Source organism: Grammomys surdaster, unplaced genomic scaffold, assembly GCF_004785775.1.
Source record: "Grammomys surdaster isolate TR1022 unplaced genomic scaffold, NIH_TR_1.0 126531, whole genome shotgun sequence".
In the NCBI taxonomy this organism is placed as follows: Eukaryota; Metazoa; Chordata; class Mammalia; order Rodentia; family Muridae; genus Grammomys; species Grammomys surdaster.
In genome coordinates this window covers 17,448,622-17,465,561 of record NW_021621323.1, presented here as the reverse complement: position 1 = coordinate 17,465,561, position 16,940 = coordinate 17,448,622, and the positions used below count along the sequence as shown (strand labels likewise).

Below are 16,940 nucleotides of genomic sequence, written 5' to 3'. Positions count from 1 at the left end.
AAAGAAAGAAAGAAAGAAAGAAAGAAAGAAAGAAAGAAAGAAAGAAAGAAAAGAGCTCTGGAGCCACCCTGAATGACCATGTGAACATAGTTATAGGTTACCCTCAGTTACATGTTCCCAGGTAGAAACAGTTTCATCAAGTTTTCAAAATCGTTTTACAGAAGAAAGAAAGGCATAAATCAAGGCATGTCCAAAATGCTTTCATTGGTGGGTGCATTAGAGAGGAAGATTCAGGAAGGGAGAAAGAAGTTTTGCTATAGGCCCAAGATGCTATCTGGGTTATCTGGTTGGTAGAAGTTAGTGGGCTGCTAATAAGACTCCAACAAGTTTTTATCTATTATTTACAAGATGTTTTGACATAGAGTTGAGTGGCTTATTAAAAATACTCCCACATGTAAATCTCACTGATCCTTCTGAAAATTCATTATTGCAGTTGGGACATGGATAAGTCAGGCTAATTCCATGAAAGGCTGCAGATTGGCAGTTCAGGGGACTAGGCCTAAAAACCCAGGCTTCAGGTAGCTAGTCAGAAAGTGCTGTGCCCTCAGAAATGTCTTCCTGCCCCAACCTGGCCTGAAGCAAGGACAAAGAGTCAATTGCAGTTCCCAGCCCTCACAACCTGGTAAACAGTTTCAGAATGTCCTTAAAAGATAGAGCAAGATAAGGCCACCTACCCCAGGATTCCTCAGCAATAGTTTCCAGCCACCACACTAAGATAACGCTTCTGGAATGCTTAGAGCTAGATGCCCATCTACCCTAGAATTTCCCTAATGTGCTTTAAATTAGGCCTGCGAGCATACGTGATTGTCTATCTTGGTAATGGGAGATCCCTGCATGCTGGACTTCTGCAGAATAAAACACTTTGTTTACATACATTTGAGTCTGGGGTATCATTCTTTGGTAAATCATGGACTCTTACAACGTCCAACTCATCAAAACTGTTTCAAAAATTAAGAGCAACCCGACCAAGTCTGTACAGAAATCATCCAAACTTCCCAAACTGTACAAACTTGATCCTACGGGGACTGGCAACCTTTTTACATTGCCACACAATGTTGTCATCTCCAAAGTCAATATCGGAGAATCTCAGTTTGTTTTTTAAACCCCCACACATGCTGTTTACAAAAGACTACTTTTGTGGGTGGGCAAGGCTGGAATCCTTTGAGGCGGCTCCTGAAATTCTGGCATCATCTCAGAGAAAAGGTGTTGAGAATTTTCGTTCCAGAAGCCGGGAGAACCAGTTATGTGTCATGCATGGCAGAGTGAGGTACGTGCGACAGCGCACCTGCACCTTAAAGCCACCGCTGAATACAGGAAACACGAGGCGGAATACAGACCGCAAGCGCGCAATCTGAAAAGCGGGGTGGGCGCCTGCGCTGTTCCGGAGGTGGAACAGAGCGCCTGCGCCAAGGTCAGCAGCCGGATCAACTGAGTCTGCGCGTTCCCGGGGATGCGGAACAGGGCGCGCGGTAGTTCCTAGAAAGGGAGTAAGCATGCGCGCAGCCTTGGAGGCGGGACGGGGCGGCGCGGGGCGGGGCGCCGGGAATTAGTGACTAGACTGGGGCGCGTAGCGGCCTTCAGATTTGGACTCAGGTGTGCACAAGTGGAGCGACGTAGAGATGGAGGTGAGCCCGGCGGCGCGTGGTACCGACTGTGTTCGGGAACGGAGAGGCTCGTCCGAAGCTGAAAGGAGGAGCCAAGATGAGCCACCTCAGTCCGGGATGAACGGACTTCCGAAACACTCCTACTGGCTGGATGTCTGGCTCTTCATCCTTTTTGACCTAGTGTTGTTCGTCTTCGTGTACCTCTTGCCCTGGTGCGTATCTTGAGCGCAGAGTTGAAGCGCTCAGGAGCCTGGCGGCTGCTTCAGTCTTCTCCGGGAGGGAGGGGCGGCAGCTAGGAGATGGCGGAGTTGGGAGTGGATTTCCCTGGCACCCCTGTGGCAAGAGGGGTGTGGAGGAAACTTGGCTTTCCACTTTTGCTATGTCTTGAGTTTCACCACCACAAAGGAGCTGCTTAAGTTTTAGAAACCTATCCCCATAATTAGATCTATCGTAAATAATAAAAATAATAAAACTTACTAAAGACCAATAAAAAGTTAAGTATCGTAAATAAAAAAAAATTGGAGCGGGACAGGTTAAATGTGATTATATCTAAAGTGATTTGAGCGTGCTTAAAATGTTTAGCCCAAAGCAAGCCCTGTAAAACTTGTCCAAAACTTATGCAAATACACTTATTATCTTCCAACGTATCCCCCATTCATACATATGTCAAAGAATGGAGTACTTTTGGTTTCTTTTTCTTTTTTTTCGGTTTTGTGGCAAATTAGAAGGCAGAGAATGAGAGGGATAAGATGATGGTGAAAAGATAAGAATGTTTTGATTAAAAACTTGTTAAGCCATTTTGGTAGAGATAGATATTTCAAGAACGGTGATTAATTAGTTACTTTTAATGTTCTCGTTTTCCCCTCTGGGTAGAAAATCTACAACTTAACAATGTAGGCCTTTTGCTTTTCCTTATCAGTAGTGTAAAGTATGTAGGGATAGGCAGTCTGGCAAGATCGATGTTCAGTTTCTTATTAAATGTCAAAATAAGCAGATGAAGGAAACATGTGTTTGGTTTTTACAGACTGGTTTGCTGAGAGTCAACAACGGGATTTCTGGAGTGAAGCCTGAAAACTACTATAGACTTCTTGACTGAAGAGGACTTCCAGCAGCTGAATTCCACACTTCTAACCTTTCCTTCAGCCCTTGAGCTTCCTAAAGTAGTACCATACGTTTAAAACCTGTTTTTTTAATGGTTGAATTAATATGATTGTAACTAAATGATATATAATATATATTTTTAATAATGCCTGTAACTTAAGTACTTAAGGGAAATTTCTGTGATATTTACTCATCCAACAGGTATTGGGGCCCCTCATTATTACCCAGGCATTGGTTTGGACACAGCAGTGAACATCAGCAAAAAAATGTTATCTTTGTGAAGCTTACTTTCTCAAATATTGTTGTTTTAAAGCTATGCTATTATAAAATAGTTACCCAGGATTGAATAGGTAGCATTTACTCAGAAAGATCATAGTCCCAAAGCAGCTACTAGAAATATTTTGGAAGCTGTTCTTTTTCATCTTAAGACCTGGGTAATTAGAAGAACTTTTTTACTATTGGTTTTAGTGCAGTTCAGTATATGAGAACTGCCTAAAATATGCAGAGGGGGTGTTCTCTCTTAGAATTCACAATATTTGGTTAATGGTTAACCATTGTCTTAAGATACTGCTGCATTTGCTTGGATCATTTTGTGCAAAATGTAACTGAGGTATGTGGATTAAACACAGGGCACTGAGTTTGCCACACTCTGGGACCTGATTTGTACTGCTTACTATTTTCTCTAATAAATGTTTAATCACTGAATTTAGTGTCAGAGTCTCTAGTGGTAGTGGGGAGGTTAATAGCTTTCTATTAGGTCACACATGTACTTTATGCTCTTGAGCTCCAAGAGAATACCACAGCTGCCAGCTACTCTGGACATTTCTAGGATGGAGACCTTAGTATGATGGTGAGTTTTGGTGTCACTTTGAGCTAAGGGATCCATGATAGATCGTAAAACAGATCCTGGGTCTGTCTTTGAGCTTCAGGAAGAGAAGCTAATATGCTGGAAAAATAGTAAAGGAACCCTCCCTGATGTGAGACCAGTCATTCCCCCCTTTTAGAACCTGGATGAAAAGAGAAGGCAGATCTCTGCTGGAACATCTATTTGTGTGGGTACCATCCTGAGATGACTGAAGGCTGTGCCTCAGAACAAGACAGTAGCATAGAATCTTCAGGACAAGTTGGGTTCAGAGCACAGCTGTTATCTATAAGCAGGCTTGTTCTGAACTTAAAGTTAACCAAAATGGGCCCCAGTTGGGACTGTTCTGAGTCCCTTGACATTGACCCACTGCCTTAATGCCCCTGTAGTGTACTAGTGTTTTTCTTTACTGTCATGCCCACTGTAGCTGTACAGATGTATTTAATAAACTCTGCTCCAGCCCTTTTCATTACTGTCCCCATTGCTCAGGTTACCAGTCTCTCAGTTGTTTCCAGGCATGGCATCTGCGTGGACTTCAGTACTTAGAGATCTGAGTTCTCATCTCTGGCCAGTCCTAAGGTTTGGACTAGAACTCAAGCTTCCCTAGGCTTCAAACCTAGAGAGATGAGATTTCTGAGGCTCACATAAGACAATTTCTTGCAATAATCCTCTCTATATAGTGCTCTTTCCAAAGAACTCAAGTATACTTAATACATAGCTGTAATTGCCACATAGGAACAGCATGAAGGCTCCAACTCCTATAGATAATTGAGAATTTTTTTTTGTTTTTTTAGTAAACTATGATGCTCACACTTTAGACATTACTAGAAATATATAAATGGCACTTTGAGGCAAGCTGCAAATTTGTTCCCATCAAAGACAGCAAGAAGTAATCTGGTAAGTTCCTTTGTAAATTCACACTTGGTTTCTAAACATGAAGTAGCTCCTGATAGTTGCATTTGAATTGGTTTAGGATTTGAAAGAACTTTTTAGGGAGGCATTAATCTCGAGTTACAGGATGTAAAGAGCTCCAGACACTGGGCACTAAACAAGATATGTTTGGAAGTCAGTGACCATATAAAGCCTGGACATTCGGCCAAATATTTTCTATAAGGCTTCTTAGTCAAGAATGGATTTGCTTTTGCTTTTACATTTTATTTTGCTTTCTGAGACAGGGTCTTACTGTGTGGCCCTGTACACAGCTGTGCAGACCAGGTTTGCCTTGAACTCAGACCGATCCACTTGCCTTTGCCTCCTAAGTGCTAGGAGTAAAGGTGCCTAGCTGGTTTTCTTTTTCTTAATAATTTGAAGTGATTAGAAAACAATAATTTCATATTACATGAAAATCACATATAATCTAGATTTGATGTTGGTAAACTTTTATTGAAAAACAGCCCTACACATCCATTACAACTTGTTCATGGTTGTTTTCAACCCAAATGCTGTGTTCCAGAGATTTACTGTCCACAGTCTAAATCATTGACATCTTGCCCTCTATAGAACAGCTGCCAGGAGCTGTGGTTTTGATGGGTTGCAAATCTTAGGAACATCCTAGGCTAACATTTGTGAATTTTAATTTTTTTTTGTTTTTTAATGTTTCCCATAGATTGAATAATGTGAGGAAGGGGACCACACTTCATAAATGCAAAGAAAAGACGACCAGCTATACTGCTTAAAATGGAGTTTCTCTCTCTTTTTTTTTGAGCCAAAAGAAATTGATTTCACATGAAAATATAATATTCTGAAGATAACTATTTGAAACATGATTACATTATTTAAGAAGTTACAAGGTTATTAACACAGAAACATTGGTTAAAAATAGGCACCAGAAAAGAAATACATACAATTAATTAGCCAATATGTACTGAATCTATTCTGTGTTGAATCAACAATGATCAGTTTCTATTTCAGTCATTCTTACATAATGCAGAGGGTTTTAACTGAGTAGTGTACCAATTAAAAGGAGAAATGACATTTCTGTTTGCAAACTCAACTGAGTTGAAAAGGTACATCTATGAAACTGCTGTAAAATACAGAGATTAGGTTTCTGTTTCAATAATACATTCCCAACAGGGAATATAGACCAAATAGGATTTTTTTAAACTTAAAAATCTTTTAAAAACTATTAAAAATAACAAGATCTTTTCTAGTATTTTACAATGTTAAAAAAGCAAGAATTATAAACACTGACATTTCAAATACAATTTTACAAAGTTTACATTATTTACAAACTCTCCATACTAAGAGCTGTTAAAAATAATCTTTAAGGATAAATTTTAACTTTATATTCAAGTGTTCCTTAAGAGAATACAAAGTAACGATCACCAATTATGCTGGAAAAGAACAAAAACAGGGTTTGGCTAAGAACTGACAACACTTTTATAAGCAATGTACAGTTTAGCTAAAAGTACTTTTTCTTAAACAAATGTTGGGTTTTGGTTTTAACAATTTGTGGGACTCGCCAAGCTATAAGTTTTAAAGTAATGATTATGAGCCTTACCCATTCAGAGAGATAATAAAGAACTAATTTTGTAGTTCTCACTCTGGAGTAGTCATTATGAAACTATTATAAAACTAGTTAGTTTTTCAGCCTGTTACAAAATAAAATAAAAATAAGGCAATTCAGCTTACTTTCACAAAATAATGAAAAAAAGTCATTAAATAAGCTCCACGCCATGATGGTAGTAGAGATAAAATCACTAAGTGGGAAAAAAAAAAAGAACATTTCATTAAGATTAAACCTTTACATAAAGGCAGAAATTTAACCTGGAAGCTTCAATAGTAAAAGCACTGACAATCTAACAATCTTGAAGTGATCAAAGCAGCAGTGACCATCCCAGTAAGAGGCCCAATGTTAACTTGTAACATGGGTTATTAGCAGCCTAAAGTAAATCAAACCAAAGGGAAGACCTTTCACATTTCATATAAATCTAGAAAACAACTTAATAAGATAAATACTACCATATTTTTAACTTACATGACTGAAATATTTTTGGCTACAAGTTTTAAAGGCTAACTATGTTAAATAGATATTCTGAAAAGTTCTAGGAACAAAGTAAATTTCATATGACCTTGAGATTATTAAAATGTTTTCATTATTAAGGCAAATGCTTTCCAGATGATAACATAACAAATCCATGGGTATTTTTAAGACATTTGAAGGATCACATGTACTAGACTATCACAGAAGTCAAAAGCATGTGGATATAGCCATCTCTTGGTTACCCACTAGAAAGTGCTCTGCAAAAGCAAACACTGCTTTCCTAGACACGTTGTATTTCTTAATTAGCAAAATACACCAGTCTACATATGAACACTGGTACTTTCATAGTTACACATCTACTAACCAAATAGTAGAAGACACAGTGCTTACTTAACTGTTACATACAGCAAATTCATTATATACTTCCTTATTTTTCAAGGCACACCAAGACCACTCAAAGGAAATTTCTAAAATATTTAGTAAGTTGATAATAAAATATATGTTAACATGATTAGTAATTTTCAAAATACCAGCTTTTATTTTATATATCATTAGATTGTATCAGTTGGTATTTTTAATGGCTAGTTCATTTATCTTACAATCCATGCCAGGGTTTTTCATCTTTGTTCAGAAGGATAGTTGAAGAAAGATGGCCATTAAGTAATGGATCCCTCTACTTGCTCAGTCTGAGATAGTGAATTATCACTACAATGGCCACTGTTCTCTGGAAAACAGAGCTTAGGTCTTTGATGGTATTTCAATCTGTATGTATCAGTCATGCAACTATCAACTGAGAAATAGGTAGTTAATGAAATTGTCTCATTTGGACCCACAGAACTGGAGTCTTGATCTTGCTGGCAAAACATATCAACTAGTGCTTTTGAGTTTGCCTGAAAATCATTAGTTAAACTGGATGGGTAGCTGTTGGCAGCATGTTGCTTCACTTGAATTGTTTCTTTATCTCTTTCCTGGGTCATGTACGAACTTCCTTCTAAACTTGATCCTGAGGCTGTACTCAAGCTGTGTTTTGGAAGACTGGAGGAATTAGTGTTAAATGCCTCGGAAACCCTGACATCAGGGTTAAATCCAGCTCTCTCTAACCTTGGCACACTGGTCATCGAGTATTTCTTTGGTGGCAGAGGGGGTGGTGAACGGAGGCAGTGGAGTTTTGGCACCTGACAACTGTCAGCATTGCAGGCAGACAGAAGTGTAAGTTCTCTGGAGAGAGAGTTCTCAGAGTAACCCTGCTCTGGGATGTTTTGCTGTGGCCAAAACATGAGGGGTCCAGTTTCGGGCTTTAGTCCAGCAGTCTTCACAGATGAAGACAATGAAGACGGTGAGGCTGTTTCCTTACTGTCAACTCTCTTCCCAGCCAAAAAACTCTCGTCAAGGTGAAATGGCAAACCTGTTCCCTCAGAATTTTCTGTATTATGCCACTCAGAACACTTGTTCCTTTCTGGTTTTTCTACTTTCTGTTCATTTGTCTGGTAGACATGCTCTCTTGCAAGTGTTTGTGGGCTGGCTGAAGGAAACAACCTGTCATTGGTTTCACCAATCTGTAACCTGAAATTTAAAAATAAAAAACAATGTCAAATAACTAAAGAGGGAAACTAAGTATTTGTCTTGTAGTTTGACTTTCCCAACTTATGGTTTATATTTTTACAGTACAGCAGTAGACATGGGGACTACTTTGTAGCTGTTAACATTTTCAGTTCTCTGTGATCCTGAATCTATATGCCAGAATAGCACATGTATGCCTGCCAGAAGCATCCATCACTTTAAGAATCAGCATCTTCTTTGTATGAGATGGGCAGGGGTAGCGGCAAGAGACTGAACCCAGGGCCTGTGCATGCTAATCACATGCTCAACCATGTCACTATATATCCAGTCCCTAAATCACATTCGTAATAATTAGAAATGTGATCTTAAAAACCCATTTCAAATTAAAAATGCTGAAATCACATTTATTTATGATAAAATATATAATTTAAGGGAAGTGTTACAAGCAAATAATTCAATAACTTACAACATTTCCTACTAAGATTACAATGGTTATAGGCAGCAGAGATACTTAAATTATAATGTATAATGTAAGACAGTGTAGTAATCTTAATCAAGATTGTCTTGAGGTAGTAAGTAATTTTAAAGAGAAATAATGAAATTATTTTTCTCTATAGTAAAGTGACTTTTCCTGAGTTATTTGGAATTGAAACAGCAGCATGGCATGGCTCAACAGATACAACTATGATGAAATCCCATTTCCACTGCTTCTCATGTCACTATGGAAACTGAAAATTGTTTAAATACACTAGACTCTCTATTAAGGGTTTTATTTACCCAATGTCAACTGCAGTGGGAATCACTAAGTGAGAACGTCCTGCAATCATCAGTTCAGTTGTCAACTGCACGGACCTGAGTAGCATTCCCTTTAGGATGGCTGAGTCCTGCCGGCTCACCTACAGGCTATTACGTGGGCTGCTGTTGTGTCCTAGTCCACAGTGACTGACAATGTCAACTCTGGCAGACCAGACAGGAAGTGCTTTAAAAAGTTTCCTTAAGTTCTAGACTTAGGGAAATTGCAGAGAAAAGAACTCGAGACCATGAAGAAGAAAAATTAAAGTCGTACTGGTTTTGTTTACACCTCAAACTGCAAAGCCATTAGGCATTTGTAGGTAAGCATAAGGAAAAGCTAAGGATATCAGCACTTCTGTATGCTTGCTACGTATGAGAGTATAATAAAATAATCAAGTACTGTACCAAACACTTTGTAGGCATTCTGCCCTTAGGTCTACATGCTATGAAATCATCCCAATAAAATAAACATTGTAATGCTTTAGATTGAAAATTCACATCTATTCCCTTCTGCTAGAGCTCCCATTATATATGAATTTAGGAACTGAAATTTTCCTATTTCTAAATATCTATGATTACCTTTTTATCAAATGGCTTTTTATTTGCACATGCGATTCTGGGTGGAGCTCATGAGATTTATCATCTGCTTCCAAGTCCTGGAGTTCTTTTCTAAAGCCTGGAGGAAGCAGAGAAGGAAAACGAAATTATTTACATGATCGGATACACCCTGTTCCACTCATGTTTACATCTATGTATGCTATCTACAAACATAATTCTTTTGCAAGTAAAAAACAATTTTTTTCATTTGTTTAATGAATCCTTTTATGCAAGACTATTTCTTCTGAGGGTGTCATCAATCACAGAACAATTTTGTTGTTCTGGGTCATGTGCACCTCCCCATGGCATGATCACTACTGAGAAAATGTTACAATGGAAAAATCTTCCATCTGAAGACCTGGTAACTTTAAGCAGGCCTCTTAACATTTATACCTGACTCCCTTATGAGATGAGGTAAGAATCCATTTCACCTACCTCACAGGACTGTTAAGTGATATCAATTGAGTTAAATAATAGGACTATTATAATAGCACAGAAGACAACTTCTATTTATCAAGGCATGTGCATCAATCTTATTATGAAATTATTATCTTTGTTTAGAAACAGACTTGGCAAGGCTACATGACTTGTCAGATTAATTAGATAGCAAATTCGAAAACAGATCTGTATAATTGAAGCCTGTGCTTTTCCTCTCCAGTGCTGGGGATAGAGGTGAGGGCCTTCTACACAACAGGTAAGTACTCTACCACTGTCCCAGGTCCATGTCATGCCCACCTTCACCATGATTCATACTGTGTCCTGTGTGTATTAACTTACTCTCAATTCTAACAATGATAGATACAAGGTTTTTTGAATGTTAAAGGCTTATGAAAAATAACTTTACAATCCAACTTGTTATTCCTAAGTAACATTGTAAATTTAAAATTCCAAATCACATTTTTCCTTTTTAAAAAATATTTAGTACCTAGAAGCCAATATTGTACCAAATAAAAGGTAGCAGCTGCCAAAGAAGATCCAGCTTGCCGTCAAAGAACTATGGTTGAACATGTCCACTTCCCCCACATCCTGACTTTTCTCTTCCACTACCTCTACTGGGTGGTGGGTTAGAGGAGAGGTTGAACCCTTACTAAAAGTAGGTTGCAAAAAAATTATGCCTACATTGAATTTTATATTGCAATTATATTTGGAGAAACTGTCACATATGTGTGTAGGGTCAAAGAAGTGCTGGTTATTTTTAGAACAAACAAATTTTGACATTTTCCAGCTGCTATCTGTGTGAAACAAGATTTTCTTTATATATGAAAAGACCATTAACACGACAGTCTGAACACAAACCACTAGGAGTGAAACTAGGCACTTCAACCCCTCACTCCTTTCACTATTTGTACTTGAAGCAATGTTAAAAGCAAACGTTCTCCCACCCCATTGTCTAGGTTTGCCTTTATTCCTCTTTCTAGAGCTTGCTTTTCTGCCCCAAGAAAGTCTTGTTTATGTCAGCATGTACTAGATTTTTCTCTAAGTGAAAAAATATTTTAAAAATTTCTTTCTCTACCACCAGCATAGGAAATGCTGATACAATCTTCAGAAACAAAATCCCGTTGCAGATCAATCCTTTTCTAAGGGTATAAAGATATTCCAAAATAAAACATTTCCCACATTTCCTTTGAAATGTTGACTGCCAACTCCAGTTAACTGCCAATAGTGGTGGTGGTGGTGGTGTTCTTCTTCTCCTCCTTCTTTTTTAAATGACAGCCTTAAGTATTCTGCAAAACGAATTCCCCTTTCAAACTTAAGAAGCAGGTTGTGGGACATTAGGAAACTTAATCAATGCTAGCTTATCTAGGGTTAGCTGAAAGCCAACTCTCAGCTTGCATTTGCACATAATATACAAGCACCTGTCATGCGGATGAAACAAAGCCATGTTTAAATAGCAGATGAAATGATTGATCATTCTCTCTCTCTGTCTCTCTCTCTCTCTGTCTCTCTCTCTCTCTCTCTCTCTCCCTCCCTCACGCGTGCGCGCGCGCGGTCGGGTTCAGGTAGGCCTAGAATTCATGATCTTCCTGCTCCTGCCTCAACATAGCCCACCAGTGCATACCACATAACAATATTCTTTAACAAGTTAATGCCAAAGAAAAATACCTAGATACTTAGTTACCAATTCACTGTACAATTCAGAATTTTTGTTTCCTTTTGTACTTTAGTTGACATTTTCATCACCCATTTTATGTTTCCCTTTATTCCCCTGGTTCTAATTTATCTGAACATCATTTCTATGAATTGAAGCCTACAAAAACAAAAGAAAACAGAAAAATGATGTTTATAAATTGAAGTACTTGAACTTAGGTGCCTTTTTAATCCCTAAATAGATCATTTTGGTAGATTAAAAACAAACAAACCTTATCTTTCAAAATTCAACTGAAAACTACAGTTGATTAAAATAACTGTTACTCTAAAGAAAAAAATCAGTATGATCAGCAAGTTAAATTTTAGAAATGACTTAAATCTATAGATTAGCATGATTTAATCATTTCACATTGATTAAAAATTCATTTCACTACATGCCCGATAAATACAAATATAATTTGTAAATATATAATAAACATTTTTAAAGACAAAAATTACTTTAAAGCCCATTCTTTCCTTGTACTGATTACTCACACACACACAGCAGGAGGCAGCAGAGGGCTTATAAACATGTGTGAGAATTTAATATCACTGTGGCAGGCATTCAACCCACTGGTTTGACTTCAGAATTCCAACTAACTTAAAAATAGATGTGATATTTTTCTCTGCTGCTGACATAGACATCCACATGTCTTTCAGGGACTTTTGGCTCCGTGTTCTTTGTAAATCTGATAGTCCAATTTTAACACCTGGCACAGTAGAAACCTCAATACTAAGGCAAACAGCTTTAACTAAGGTTAATTTTGATTCTGTAAAAACTCCGTAACACAATATTCAAGAAGTTGAAATATATGCCTTATCTGAAAACATGATTCATGTTCAGAACAGGTTCATGGAGAAATACAACTCAAATCAGCCTAGACAGTGCAATCTTCACTCATTATCGTACTGAGATTTAAATATATAATGGTAATTATAGCTTTCAACTTACAGAATTATTTCAACTTATAATTACAAATGCTAAAATTCAAGAACAGGAATCTAATCACTGACTTAATTTACAAATAAAGCAATTAAATTATTTCAGGAATATTATAAAACAATACATATATAAAGATACAGAGATAACAGTATATAGTAATCTGTGCTATATGAGACCTATATTTTGTGATGTTATAAACTACAGTGACAGGAGCCAGTAACTTCCTTTTTTCACTGGGATTACATTTTAAAGAAAAAAACATATTTGTTACAAATCAATTCCAATAGTACAAGTTTAGTTTTTAAAAATGCACAAATTATATTTCAAAAAGTTCAGAACTTTCTTTTTAAGAATTATTTATTTATTTAATGTATATGAGAACACTGTCACTGTTTTCAGACACAACAGAAGAGGGTATTAGATCCCATTACAGATGGTTGTGAGCCACCATGTAGTTGCTGGGAATTGAACTCAGGACCTCTGGAAGAGCAGTCAGTGCTCTTAACTGTTGAGCCATCAGTTCAGCTCCCAGAAAAAAAAAATTAAAAACTAAAGGTGATACAAAGATTATCCAAACATCCCCCAAATAATCGAACATTAATCCCCCCTGCTTTAGACATCTGAAAATAAGTTATATACATTATGGTTGTTTTACTTCTACATAACTGAGTGCTGCCCCCATGGTACCACTATTTCCAACACTACTTTTTCATTTAACTAATGACTTGTTGCAAACCCATGCTGGTACTTTTAAGTTTTGTTTGGTCTGTGGCCTCTCTCTGGTTTTTTCTCTGCCTCCTCAGGTCCTGAGAGTCCAGACCTTTCAGCAGCTGCTCTTCCGTCTGCCTGTGACTCCCACTCTTACTCTCACCCAACTTTTTTGCTTCTGTCTATTCTTGTTGAGCCACTTACAATTTAACTGAATAATTTGTCCAAACATAAGGTAGTCAATCCTATATTTGATGGTTACAAAACACAAATTTTTCCTTATTTCTAAACTTCATTCTTTACTGAATAATAAAGCCCATTTATCAAGGTGATGAGTTCAATAAATTAAAAATTAACATGGTATCCCTTCTTCCAGTCACCTTTTATTTTCCCATCTTGGTAAGTGGTGCATCTAGTTATGCCTAAACGTGGCTTCCTTCCTTTTCTCTAGTATGTATGCCTACTCACGTAAGGCATCTTTCTGGATACTGGTACTACCTTGTTTATGACCATGTATTTGTCTTTTAGGTTAAGGTAAAAGTGAAATAATTTTCTCAGTGCTCAAAATTCACCCTCTACCCAGCTACCAAAGAAAGCACAGCTGCATCATGATTTATGTTCTATTCATTCTTCTTGCAGTATCTCATGACTGCCACATCTGTACCATTCCAGCTTTACATATACCAAATGTGTTCTTCATGTATGATTATTTCTTTTTGACAGCATGATTTTAATGTATTTCTTTGATTGTATTTGAAAGAATTTAAAATCCCACTAGGAATTTATTTTAAAAGAGAAGCTAAGAATTTCAAATACCACTATGGTAACTTCAAGAATACCTTTGCATTTGCAGAACTCACCATATGGAGTTAAGGCTACATAGTATCTCTAGTATACAAAGTTAAGGTCCTCTACTAGTCTTGGTGGGCACCCAGGCATGTGGCAGACCTTCACAGAAACACACAGGCATCCATAAAAATAAACTAAAGAAGAAGAAGAAGAGGAGGAGGAGGAGGAAGAAGAGGAGGAAGAGGAGAAGAAGGAAGGAAGGAAGGAAGGAGGAGGAAGAAAGAGAGAAAGAAAAAAAAGACAGAAAGTGAACTACCACAGGTTTTGGCAACTGCCCTTTAGATATGTACTAAAAAAAAAAATGATCGGGAAGACATGAACATACACTTGCAAACCAATGTTCAAGGTAACAGTGTTCACAATAGCTAAAGTGTAGCAACAACTCAAATGGATTAGCTCTAAGAAAATGAAATCCTTACAAAGCAGCAATGGAATGCTATTATGGATAGTGAAAAGTCTGGGAAGACTCAACTCTACAGAAAGAACTGCAGGTAACTATGGAATATTGAGAGCAGGAGAAATAGTCTTCCCCAGAGAAGAACATACCAGCTGGTACACAATATCAAATGTTATCTGAAAATGTACAAATAACATTCTAGACTCAACAAATTATATTTAAGTATTTAAGAATATATATATGTACATACACATACAAACACACACATATGCACATACATATATGTTTGTAACAACAATTAATGAAAAAAAGGATCCACATATTTGAAAGAGAACAAGCGAGGACACATGTGAGGGCTTGGAGGGAGGGAAGGGAAATGGGAAATGATGTAACTATATTATTCTCAAAAATAAAAGAAAGAAAATAATGTATTTATATGTATTACAACATGGTTAACCCTTGTGGTCATTATGAATAAATAACCCAAATACAAAAGGATAAATACAAGTCTACCTATACGAGGCACCAAAAACAGCCAACTGGTAACAAAACAAACCAACCAAACCAGAATGATGGCTGCCAGTTTCTTGAGGGGAGACGAGAAGAGCTGGGGTTTCGATGAAGTTATTTAGGAGATGGATGGTGGTGACAGTTCTACATTGTAGAAGTACTTAACGACATAAAAATGATTACAATGGTGAGCTTTGTAAAGCATTCTTTCCTGAAATAAAAGTGAAGCTGTAGTGTAACACCCTCACACATATTAAATGTGTAAACTCATTGCAAAACAATGAAGTTTTCATCATTAAAATCTCTATGGCCTTGTGTTCTGTAGCCATCAGGAAGCAAGGAACATTTACTGACCTTGCAGTTATTGTTCACTTCACTGAGTCCTGCTGCGATTTCTGGCCAACCTCTTACTGTTTCCTGTAATATTTGGTTACTTAGACTTTTATCGGATTTTTAAAACAAGCCAGGCATTTTGATATGGGAATGGAAAGTTATTTCCTTAATATAAAGTGTTTCCTCCCGATAGCATACATTTGATGAAAACAAAATAAATTAACAAATAATCGTATTTAAGGCTTGTAATTTAAAACAATCTCTACAAACACAAACAAGGACTAAAATGTTTTATAACTGGTTGTTTATGGTTGCTCACCGTGAAAAGTTACACCCTCCTTCTCTGAGTTCTAAAACTTTCCTTTATTTCAACAGCACAACCACTTTTCTCCTACAACAAAGGCTATGTTTGCTCGGTTTATAAGCTACTGTATATTTTTAGCACATCAGCTGTAATAATGACACACCACTGCATGTTATTTCCAAACTGAAGCTTTTCTAATGACCACTTGTTTATCTTTCGTAACACCTGGTATCAGTATACCTATTACACAAGCATCTGAAAAATGATACTCTCCCTTGTCCCTAGTATCGTTGCAGTTATTAAACATACTTGATTCAGTTCCAGCACTTATAAAAGTTATGTTCCCATTCTTAAAAAAATTAGGACTGCTTGTAAATGTTGCCATGGACAATGGGTGTGAAAAGCCCAAGTGCTATCATCTCTAGTGTAACATTTGAAGAGCCCAGAGATGATTCTGTGTTGTATGCTCTTTCCATTCCTACAACTACACCACTTCTGTGAGACACTGACTGGCACCTAGGAAACACCCCATGCTGACCCTTGGTACACATGTATGAATGACGTAGAGAAACTGTGACAAGACACTGAAATCTTGAAGATATTACCACTTGTAAGTGTGACAGTTAATATAGTCAAACAGACAAAGTCCAAGTCCCTTAGGAAATACATCTCTAGACATGAACGTGAAGATTGTTGAACTGCCGTGGGAAGACACATGCTAAATGTAGCAGCAACATTCCATGGACTGCAGCCCTGGACGCAGTATGAGCATTCATCGTTCCCTGTTTCTGAACTCAGATGCAGTGTAACTCAGCTACCTCAAGTTCTAGTGGTCATGCCATCCTTGCCATGCTGAGCTTGTTGGGAACAGACAAAGGAATGTGACTTAAGTACTGACATTTTGACTTCAGACTCCATTTTACCTAAGCTGACACAACTTCCTCTCCCCAAAACATAACAACAGAAAGTACCAATAGATTTGATTGGTTGGGAAAAATCATTTATATTCAGTCACTTGACAATGATGAACACTTGGGAAAGTCCCTAATCCACTGGGCCGGGCAATAGTGGCCCACACCTTTAATCCCAGCACTTGGGAGGCAGAGGCAGGCGGGTTGAGGACAGCCTGGTCTACAGAGTGAGTTCCAGGACAGCCAGGGCTACACAGAGAAACCCTATCTTGGGGGGCGGGGGGAGACTACCGAAAATTGTAACTAGACCCAGATGCCTGTGGATTTTATGCATATACACCTTGCTTCAGCCCCTAGTA

General features: G+C 37.6%; 2 protein-coding genes across 4 annotated transcripts in view; one reads left to right on the top strand and one right to left on the bottom strand.

The window, feature by feature from the left end:
* Nucleotides 1-1,534: 1,534 nt before the first annotated feature.
* On the top strand, nucleotides 1,535-3,410 carry CUNH4orf3 (chromosome unknown C4orf3 homolog). Its single transcript, XM_028760489.1, has 2 exons — nucleotides 1,535-1,816; nucleotides 2,629-3,410. Coding segments are annotated over exons 1-2 (198 nt in total). The 5' UTR covers nucleotides 1,535-1,619; the 3' UTR covers nucleotides 2,630-3,410.
* A 1,515-nt stretch (nucleotides 3,411-4,925) lies between these two features.
* Usp53 (ubiquitin specific peptidase 53) overlaps nucleotides 4,926-16,940 on the bottom strand; it is a 55,123-nt gene continuing 43,108 nt past the window's right edge. For all 3 annotated transcript variants that reach the window (XM_028760456.1, XM_028760458.1, XM_028760457.1), the window contains exons 15-16: nucleotides 9,482-9,578; nucleotides 4,926-8,113 (exon numbers count right to left, since the gene is read on the bottom strand). In XM_028760456.1, coding sequence (XP_028616289.1) covers nucleotides 7,207-8,113; nucleotides 9,482-9,578 — 1,004 coding nt within the window. In that variant the 3' untranslated portion in view covers nucleotides 4,926-7,206. The remainder of the gene's footprint in view (nucleotides 8,114-9,481; nucleotides 9,579-16,940) is intronic.